Raw genomic sequence first — 10,765 nt, 5'->3', positions numbered from 1 at the left:
CCAGCTTCGTTGCCCTTCTCTGGACTCTCACAGAGGTGCTCCTTGAAGCACGGAGGAAAAGCAGTTGGCCATGAGTGAAGCCAGTGAGAAGTCAGGACAGGGCTCCCCGTCCTCCCGCTCTCCTCTCCTTGGCCCTGGGCGGCACCTTCCACCCCTCCAAATTAGCAGCAGATATGGCAGTGGCAGAGTATTTGTGGCTTCACCACTGACATTTGCTAGCCTGTGTCTCAGCTTCCTCCTGTGTGAGCTGGTACAAGGGTACTTCACAAGCAGTCGGTACCTACATTTGGGGAGCTCTGTACCCAGGCTAAATAGTATTGGAAAGTTGCAGGGGAATCACAGGGCTGTTTTTGCTCAGAGCAGCCATCAACTGCAGCGTCCAGCGTAATCTGGGCTCTGGTTAGGCGAAGGCTGAGGGCAGTGATGGAGCGAGGGAGCTGGGAGGACCAGGACTCCATTGCCTGCGGAGGGGCTCACAGCCGGTCCCGGGTCCCCCCCCCACGTCTGTGATCTCATTATTGGGCATATTCCAGAATCACCAGACAGAAAGGGTTTCAGAGACGATGTTGGAGGGCAAGGACAAAGCCCTGTAAGCACCTCAGAGAGAAGCACCTTCCACTGCCTCGGGCTTCAACATGGGTGATAGCTTGGCGCCCACCGGATATTCATCCTCACACATGGAGAGGAAGATGAGTGCTATGGCTTGCACCGTCTTCAATGAGCTTCGCCTGGAAGGGAAACTCTGTGATGTGATCATCAGTGTGGATGGTATTGAATTCAATGCTCACAAGAACATCCTCTGTAGCTGCAGTCACTATTTCAGGTCAGTGCTTGAAACAAGAGGGGTTGGGGACAACAGTTATTTCCTAGTCTGTGTCACACTGCCTTAGGGTATCTCCAGCGCATACATCAGCACTAAAACGCTCATCCATCAGTTCCGCACAGTCCTGGTACCTCCCTGGACACCAGAATTAATCCACAATCTAGTATCTAACAGCAGCTCTGGAAGTGGTGTCTGCTGCGGTGCGGGGCTGGGAGCCTGGCCAGCCTGGTTTATCTGCCATCGGGCGGGAGGTTTTCCTTCCCCACACACCATTATTCTCTGGTATTCTTGTTGAAGCAAGGTGACCACTTGCCCTGTTGCTCTCTGTCCACAGCCGGAGGCTGTGACTCCTTTTTAAAACAAAAAACATTAATTAATAAACTACACGACCTCCCAGCGTGGCTACTGCTAGTGCCCAAATTGGTGCCCGGGGAAGAATGCACAGGGGATAACGGGGTCAGGGTTTAAAGCAGCAAAGCTGTTTTTTCCCCCAGCACTGCTTTGTTTTTTCAGGGCTTTGTTTACCAGCAGCTGGAACAACGCAGAGAAGATAGTGTATAAAATCCCCGGCACTTCACCTGAAATGATGAGGCTCATTATCGAGTACGCCTACACCAGGACAGTACCGGTCACAGCTGACAACGTTGAAAGTTTGCTAACCGCAGCAGACCAGTTCAATATCATGGGCATCATCAGACTGTGCTGCGAGTTCTTAAAATCCCAGCTATGCTTGGAAAATTGCATCGGTATCTGCAGACTCACAGATTATTACCACTGTCCCGACCTGCGAGAAGCAGCCTATGTGTTCATCCTCCATCACTTCGAGGAGATGACCAAGGTGTCTACAGAGTTTCTAGACCTCTCCGTCAACGAGCTAAAGCACATCATTGAGAAGGATGAGCTCAACGTGAAACAAGAAGATGCCGTGTTCGAGGCTATTCTGAAATGGATTGCTCACGACCCGCAGAACAGGAGGCAGCACATTGCAATCTTGCTGGGCAAGGTCGGTGCTGTCACGGCGTGGGCCCGGGTGGCTCTGCAGAGCTGGGCACGGGGCAGCTGAGCCAGAGCCGCTTTGCTTTCCCTGTAAACCGGAGGAAATTGCAGCCTCCTAACGCTGCTCACAAAGAAGTGAGCTTTCAGACCGTCAGGCTATTGCTACGCTGGGGCATAGGTCAAAGATCCTGTGCTGGGGTTGGGGCAGACTTTTTAAGTGCACATTTCCTCATGTTTAGAGCTTAAGTTTAACTGTTCCTCACATACAGGAAGGGCCAAAGTTCACATGAGATGACGTTATCTCTACATACACAAAGTTTATGAGCATTTGCCTAGACAAGCTATGCTACGCAAATAGCAGCAGGCGTTAGGGCAGTTTCAGTCTGCGTACGGGAAAGCACCATGCCAAAGCAGTGGCAGATTCCCTGCCGTGAAATCGAATGATTTACACTTGCACACCCCTTTCTGGACTAGCTAAAAACTACACATTTAAATCTCTGGTTCTCTAATAAGCTTTAAACAACACTGTAGCCTAAAAGGAAAGCCATCCCGCACTGGAGCTATCCACGAAGGATACCAAGGTGTAAAGCATCTGCATTAATATTCTAACCTCCTTTTTCCATTTTTCAGGTTCGACTGGCACTGATGCAAGCAGAATACTTCATGAACAACGTCAAAACGCACGATTATGTGAAGGACAATGAGGAGTGCAAAGCTCTCATCATAAACGCACTGACAGAAATGTACAACCTCAACATGCATGGCCCATCTTACTCTGATTTCACCAACCCACTCAGTCGGCCTCGCCTGCCCTATGCCATCTTGTTTGCTATCGGAGGCTGGAGTGGGGGGAGCCCAACCAACGCCATTGAGACATACGATGCCCGTGCAGACAAGTGGGTAAACGTCACATGTGAGCAAGAAAGCCCCCTTGCCTATCATGGCACTGCTTATTTAAAAGGCTTTGTCTACGTTATTGGAGGATTTGACAGTGTGGATTATTTCAACAGCGTCAAGCGGTTTGACCCACTTAAGAAAACATGGCAGCAGGTTGCACCCATGCACTCGCGGCGCTGCTACGTCAGCGTCGCCGTTCTCAACAACTTCCTCTACGCCATGGGAGGGTTTGATGGATACATGCGGCTCAACACGGCAGAACGGTACGAGCCAGAGATGAACCAGTGGACTCTGATTACCCCCATGCACGAGCAGAGAAGCGATGCTAGTGCAACCACGCTGCATGAGAAGGTAAACGGACCGTGAGATTACAGAAAGCAGCTAAGGTTGAAGTATGGTGAGCAGGACAAGGAACCAAACATCAGTGTGCAGCATTACACCGTGAGCAAGTGCCTGTCTTTTCATATGGCACGTATCGAGGTAGGGACTTTCACGGAGCTCAGCCAGTGATAAACACAGCTACCACTCTGAGTTCGTCATCTAGATAGAAAAAAGGAACTGTGGAGCAGGAAAGGTAACAAATGCTCCCTTTAACGTGATGGATCATTTAAAATAAAGAGGAAGGAAGTTCACGTAAACCTTATTCATTAAATCCTGGAGCTACAGATACAAAGCTCTCTAAGAGGCAGCAACCGACTGGCGCAGTGGAGATGCAGACAGGAGTGGCAAAACTCTTCCAGAGCTGCTTACCACCAACAGCCCACTTGCTGCCGGACAGTACTTTTCCTGGCCACAGGTCACATACCATGCCTATCTGCTTCATGCAGTTCAGGAAATAAAAGGTCTAAGTCCTGCTGGCCTGAATAACTCACTGCACTTTTATTACTTCAAATCCAGGATGACCATTCCCATTGAAAAAAACAAACCAAACCAAACCCAGACAATTCCCCACACCAGCCACACCATTCATTTTCTCCTCGATGTGTTCTCCCACCAGGAGTATAACTGCCCTGCTCACCCTTTTTTTGTTCTCCTGTAAACAGGTATATATATGTGGTGGGTTCAATGGAAATGAATGCTTGATCACAGCTGAAGTGTATGATGCCACAACAAATCAATGGACCTTTATAGCCCCAATGAGAAGCAGAAGAAGTGGAGTAGGTGTGATCGCATATGGAAACGAAGTGTATGCGGTAAGGGAGAAGTTACACCTCTGCCGTAACACTACCCAGTACTTGTGGTACTTATTTTTGCTAATCTGCATTTCCTAGATTTTCAGGCTGGCCATTTGCTTGTAAGTGAGATTTAGGGAAGAAAGTCAGAGCCAGAATGGTTGATACGCCTCCCGAGAATATTGTCACCTGCACACTTTGCTATGAAAAACGTGTGGACAGTTTTTAAGCAGCTGCAGCACAGAAATTATTTTCTTCTGCTGCTGACAGCATTAGCAGCACAGAACATTTGCTTGGTCCTGTTTATCCTATCCACGTACTGCATTTAAACTCTGTAGAAGCATAAAATCTGACAGTTGCACAAAATAACTTTTGGAAGCTCCAGAAAGAACAAGGGAGCAGTCTGCAATAAGCAGGCGCTGTGTTTTGAGGTCACACGCGCTCAGCAACGATCAAACTGATGTCAGTGAGGCAGGACCAGTTACCACCTCACTTGTGCGCAAAATGATTCGGCCGACTTAGCGGGTGAGGAAAGGCCTATTTCAACTCTGTGCCTTTGGCATTCACAGGTAGGAGGATTTGATGGAGTCAACCGGCTTCGGAGTGCAGAAGCTTACAATCCCGTTGCCAACACATGGCGCACAGTCCACACCATGTTCAATCCTCGCAGCAACTTCGGGATTGAAGTGGTGGATGATCTTTTGTTTGTGGTTGGTGGCTTTAATGGTTTTACTACTACTTTCAATGTTGAGTGCTATGATGACAACGCTAATGAGTGGTACGATGTTCATGACATGGGCATATACCGTAGTGCTCTGAGCTGCTGCGTGGTGCCAGGTCTATCTAACATCAGGGAGTACGTTGCCAGACGAGATTGCTATGCGGACAACCCTTCAAAGGAAGTCACGTTCATTTCTTCAACAAGTAGCCTGCCTGTATGAACAGCTCCACTTAGCTAATAAAGTTTTCTGAGCAGCAAGTGAATGTATTCACTTATTCTAAAATAAAAACAATTGATACAGACCAAAAGAATAATTAGTATTTAAAACTTCCATTCTATGGCACCACAAAATGTATCAGCCACAGCCTACACAGCAACTTAAAAAAGAAAAGGTACAACAGAATGCTAGAGAAATAAAAAGTTTATTTTCATTAATTCACTTATTACAATAAACTTTAGTACAGTGTACTTAAGGTAAAGAACATTACAGTAGGATTTGTTTCGAACGGCCTATACACACATACTACTTTACCTTACTGGAAGTAAGTACAGGAGTGCTGCTTCCCCAAGCAATCTGTTGAAGTCTACATTAATATCGACAGGAGAGCACAGCTGCCGTGATCCACAGTGACATGGACCTATGAGGAGTATCTGACTATTAATGGTCTTCAAACATCTCATTAGTTCCACACTTTACATCCATATTAGTAATAGAACGAGACCCTCAGGAGCACCTGTTTTATCAGACTTCCACTCAGGACTATCAAATTAGGGATATGATTTATACCCTAACATAATGTGGACATAGCTGAAAATAAATCTAAGCCATAAACCACTTATTTTAAGCTTGCTTTTTTAAGCCCATTGAATGTTACAACATACTATTGCAAGGTTATGTTAAAAATAACCTAAGAAGTTGCAATTCTTTGTGACTCAGTTTGCCAGTAGCAATCAGTATATTCCGTGACACACAAGTTGAGCCAATAGTTCTGATTTTAACATTTACTGTAATGGAGAAAAATTATATTGAAATAGTATAGCAGAATGCTTGGCATAGTTATTATTCATAATGCATGCTAAAAAGTTGGCATGTTTTCTTCATTTCTGGAGTGGTATCCTACTATGTGCAAGAGAAAGTCTCATTAAAAATACATACAAACCCAGCATACTAACAGAGTAGTCAGGTAGTTATAAAATATTATGTACACATATGGCACCTACAAATTACTACAATGACAACCGAGTGCTAGGCAGGATGTGTCCTACTCTACTAATACCTTGAGCAGAAAGACAGGACATGAAACATGCATTTTGTGGCACGTATTCAGTACAGGTATAGAGGTATGATTGTCGTAAGGCGGAGGAAAAACTCCACCTGATGTTCTTTTACATTAGGAAGGCCAGAAGTCAGCCTTCTAATACTTAACTGAATACACACTGGGATCTTACTGACATTTAACTAGCCACTATAAACACACTGAAAGAATTCCCAGGCTTTTGTTTATAGGATCATTTTATAAACATCCAGCAAGCTACGGCAGTCAAAGGCCACCAGGAATTTGTTATGCAATTCACAGGTTAGTGGGCTGAATTACAGCCAGAGTCAATAATGCAATTCTTCCGAACACCTATATGTGATACTATGGATAGTTAGGCTTGTCAGTTAAAAACCACGTGCAATGCAATTGGTCCACTTAAAGTCAAGGCTAAAAACACCCCAACTACTTAAAAATTCCATAGAATTGGCATAGCAAAAGTTAGAGCAAACCAGTGCTGTTCACAGTGCCCATCACTCACCATGCAAATAGAACATACGGAGATATAGTGCATCACATACAGAATCATGGCTGGCATTCACGAGTTAAGCTGTCGAGACGCTAAGCTGTTCTGACATTGTCTTTGAGTGGAATGTCTTTAGTAAACTACACAGCTTGTATGTCACCCAAAAGTTCTCCTGCTAAGTGCAATATCAATTTTGCTTAGAAAAAGAAAGACTGCAAGAACTTTGTTCTTGCATTTAACTTTGTTGCATGCTGCCACAAGTTAAACTATTTAGTTCATATTCCAACCGAAGTAATAATCTTGGTATTTCTCCCTACAAATTGTCCAGCTTTGTTGACAGACTACAAGAGGGCTTTGACAGAGCTGTGGTGGTCTGATGTACTACCATCCTTCAACTGCATGTGAAAAATCCCTACAGCAAAGTCAGTGGGATGGAGTATGTACAATCTTCTCAGTTGCTTCTGTGCAAAGTCTGGTAAAGTATCTTAAAATCAGCTCCCACAAATTTAAGTTATATCAATGGATTTAGTACTAAAGCTGTGAGGCATTTTCACACTTCTATTCACAAACCGTGCTGCAGGGGCAGGAATTCTTAAATTACTCCAGCCAAATCTGCAAGAGTTCATGGACCAAATGCCACTGATTAACCCCTTGCTTACAGGCCTGCATGAACTGATTTTGTAAGTCTGAACATCAGCATTAAACCTGAACAAGCTTACCTATTTCCTCTCTTGCATTAGGCCAGCATCGTACAATTTAAGCTGCCCTTGCATAACAATTCTACAGGCAAATAAAATACAACACAGTTACCATAGATGAGTAAATTGAGACTAAACTGTTAAGATTTTCAAGGTTGTTTGTTTTTTTTTTTTTTAAACAAGGCTAGATTATTCTATTACAAAAAGACAAGTTATTGATATCAAAAGTGGCAAGTGAACTGCAAAGTGGAGCATTAAGGGATGTACACATCAGAGAAACCTTTACACACTATGTGGTTGAAAGACTTACCCAGTGTTTCTGATATGATCTAGGTTGCCTGCTGAATTGGAAAATGAGAAGTATCAGCTCAGAAAGCTAAACAATTAAAAAACAAAACAAAAAACCAAACTGTTTAGAATTTCTTTTGCAAAGAAGTTGCCCACATCAAAAACACCAGCAAATCATCATATGAACCAAAGACAGTAAACAGATTCTCCAACAATGTTTGTCCACACAAAGTTTGGAACACCCTGGTTACTCCTCCCTTTCCCTTCCCTAAGATCCTGAGTTAGGTCGCATGTGAAAACCTGGAACATTCAAATGAAGGGAAGGACGGGGAAGAAAAGGAGGTAGAAGGATGCACTGAATCCGCTAGTAACCTAAACCATCCTGGAGCTCTTTGGATCAGGGAGAAGGAGTGTTCAGTGGGACAGTTAACTGAGAGGCAGTGATACTCGAAAGGAAATATTCCACATTCTGTTCCTTGGAGTATAGCAGTAAGCAGTAAGCAAACCAGAGCAACCAGGGCACTGATTTATGTAAACCACCTCAAAAAGCCAAAAGGTATTTAAATCAGCTTAAATCTTACTGCTACAGTAAGTGGGGAAATTCAAATATTTAGAGCCTGTGAAAACTCCAAATGCCTCTGAAAATCTTCTCGTTATCAGTAACCGAGAGCCAACTATCTCCCTTCAAGAGGAACACCAAGTGCCAATTCATTAAGGAGCACTGCAGCACAGCTACTGTAAGTTTCTCGGGAAAGTATACGGAAGGCAAAGGGTACTGATTGTCAAAGACAGGCTGGAAACAGGTTAGTGGGGGTTCTTCTAATCACTTTTTCACTAGAATTAAAAGGCGTGCAACATTTGAGAAAGGATCTACAAGTAGCTCAGGTTTCAATCTCTTACTGTGAAATAATCTCATTCTTACTAATCCACGCTAATAGAAGTGAATAGTCAATGTTGGAGGGTGGTTTGCTGGTTTTCACCCCTTTTATCAGGCTGATTGTTGACCCAAGTTTCTAATGAAGCTGTCAAAGACAAACTCGAAGCATCTTCAGATACACCCGAAAAAAATCTACTGCCTCAAGTTCTCTGGTTTAGCAAGTGTCTTGTGTTCTACCAATCATCCATTTATAAACAAACTCTGCAGCCTCTCTACAACATACAGATACAAAATATTTAATACACATAGAAACATCCTGAACTAATTTTATAAGGAAAGATTGTGCTTTGTTTTCATATATAGGTATAACTATTGCACTTGCCTCCAACTTGGGAAAGCTAAGTACACTAACACTAATTATATGTGAAGTTTACTCACTGAGAAGGAGAGAATCAAAGGAATGTCAATATATAAGTGCAAATAAAACAGGTGCTTTCAAGCACACACAAATGTAACCACTAAATTATTAAGAGAGAGATCTTTGATTTTCAAAATAGAACTGTTAGAGACTAACTCTACAGAAATCCTTGAAAACAAAGATCTGAAGAGAGAAATAACAGACTTAATGTTCCTGGAGATATTTCACAGCCCGTTACAGGCTACAGTTTTTCCCTAGGCACCATTAAAGTAATACTGTCGGATTCACATAGTTTCTCAATTCCCATCCATCCTCAATTTCTGAGCTTCTTAATTTTCAATACATAAAAGATGCTGGTTTTATGCATCAAATCCAATCAACACCCTCATGTCTTACAAAGACATATCAAGCCTAACAAAATGGTTTAGCACAGTATTTCCTAGATTCATCAGGAGTGATATTCCAGAAACTAGCACTCAATCTGCGAGCGTGGCATTCTCCGTAAGCTTAGGGAGTGTCGGTGTATTTCCTGCATCTGCCTTTCCTGCATTTGCCTTATTCTATCTTTTTGCCACATCAAATTTTGTGGCATGGGGTACCTTTGTGTTCCCTGCAAGCATCTGAAGGGAATTCGCACATGGCAGGCTGTTGCTCTGCAGCGAGGCTGAGGCATAGGAGGCAAAAGCATCCAGCGCTTTCTCTCAGCACAGTAACGATAGGCCTCTTTCCTGTATTGCTTGTCAATATCATCACTGTTCTTCCACCCCCCAATGATGAAAACATCATCTTTATAATAACAAATAGCTGCTCCTTCAATGCTAAGAACCTCTGGGGGTAAGCTTTCAAGTATTTCATCTGAGGCCCTGCCAGAGATCTTTATCTTGGCTTCCTCATTATCTATAGGGTAACTCTTGGGGCAGCACGATGCTGTATGGTAAAAGTTTGTGTTAGCAACAGACATCTGAAAAGAGCAATAATTATCAATGAGTGGCAGAGACTCCACATCCTGCCACTGCCTTGTTTCAGCATCGTATCTGATGATAACCGCCCTCAATCCATCTTCGCTGTCACTGTCAACTGGGGTACGAGCAGCAACATAAACAAACCGGTCTTCTACAGAAACAGCTTTGACATCACGAAGAATCTTTGGTGCTGACTCCAGGTTAAGCCATTTGTCTTGCTCGGGATTATAAATGGCCACATCTTTAAAGCCAGGACTGAAATTGCCATGTCCACCAATACTGTATAAGTTTCCTTTAACTTCAGTAAGGCCAAAAGAATGCTTTCTGGTTATTAGATTTGAGACTTGCTCCCAAATATTTCTGTTTGGATTGTACCTTTCTACAGTCTTGGCAAACCCTGGTTCCATGGAGCCAGCCACATAAACATAAGATTCTGTCACAGCAACAGCATGCCCATCAAGATGATTATGTATGTGTGGTAAGTTTACCCACCTATCTTCATCGATGAAATACCCTACGCACTCACTCAAGTAATCTCCTCCCTCCGATACACCACCAATCACCATAATGACGTCCATGTTTTGTCCAAAACGCGGCAACAACGCTACAGGACAAGCGGAATGTTGTAGATTACCAGACTGCAGGTTCTCAGACCGCAAGGCATGACTCTCCACAGCTTCAGACACTAACTTAACACAGGCTTCGTTGCTCGATACCAGCCTTTCAGATTTGACGTGGCGAGTAAGGTAAGTGGGTTTCATCTGAGACAGTCTAAGCAGTTTAAAGAGATCTTCAAAGTATCTCTCTCTTTCCTCAGGATTTTTCTGAACCCACTTCAAAACAGTCTCAAAGAGGATTTCTTCAGAGTGCACTGTGATCTCCGAGTCTGAGAGCCAGTCTCTGATGAGGTGAAAGGGCAAAGTGTAGAACTCCTCATCTTGGATAACTTTGTGGAAGTTTCTCCTGATCATATCCTGAGCTTTGAGGGCCAGCTGATTCAGGGAATACATATGGGCTAAGCTGTGAACCGCAACGCAGTTGGAGAGATTGAGTTTCTTCTTCAGAAACTCTCCACAGAACTCTTTTAACCGGGTCAGCAGAAACCTGCAGAACAAACGAACAGGGGTGATG

General features: G+C 43.8%; 2 protein-coding genes across 2 annotated transcripts; one reads left to right on the top strand and one right to left on the bottom strand.

Moving 5' to 3' along the window:
- The first annotated feature begins 635 nt into the window (after positions 1 to 635).
- KLHL10 (kelch-like family member 10) lies at positions 636 to 4,829 on the top strand. Its single transcript, XM_009583331.1, has 5 exons — positions 636 to 823; positions 1,337 to 1,826; positions 2,450 to 3,067; positions 3,760 to 3,909; positions 4,458 to 4,829. The coding sequence occupies exons 1-5, from the start codon at positions 636 to 638 to the stop codon at positions 4,827 to 4,829; spliced, it is 1,818 nt and encodes a 605-aa protein (XP_009581626.1).
- A 4,107-nt stretch (positions 4,830 to 8,936) lies between these two features.
- On the bottom strand, positions 8,937 to 10,737 carry KLHL11 (kelch-like family member 11; the record flags this gene model as incomplete). Its single annotated transcript, XM_009583332.1, has 1 exon — positions 8,937 to 10,737. A coding segment is annotated over one exon (1,596 nt), but the record flags the coding sequence as incomplete, so codon positions are not given.
- Positions 10,738 to 10,765: the final 28 nt, after the last annotated feature.

Source organism: Fulmarus glacialis, unplaced genomic scaffold (genome assembly GCF_000690835.1).
Source record: "Fulmarus glacialis isolate BGI_N327 unplaced genomic scaffold, ASM69083v1 scaffold24818, whole genome shotgun sequence".
Taxonomy (NCBI): Eukaryota; Metazoa; Chordata; class Aves; order Procellariiformes; family Procellariidae; genus Fulmarus; species Fulmarus glacialis.
The sequence above is the reverse complement of the archived record's forward strand: the minus strand, read 5'-3'. Positions and strand labels throughout refer to the sequence as shown.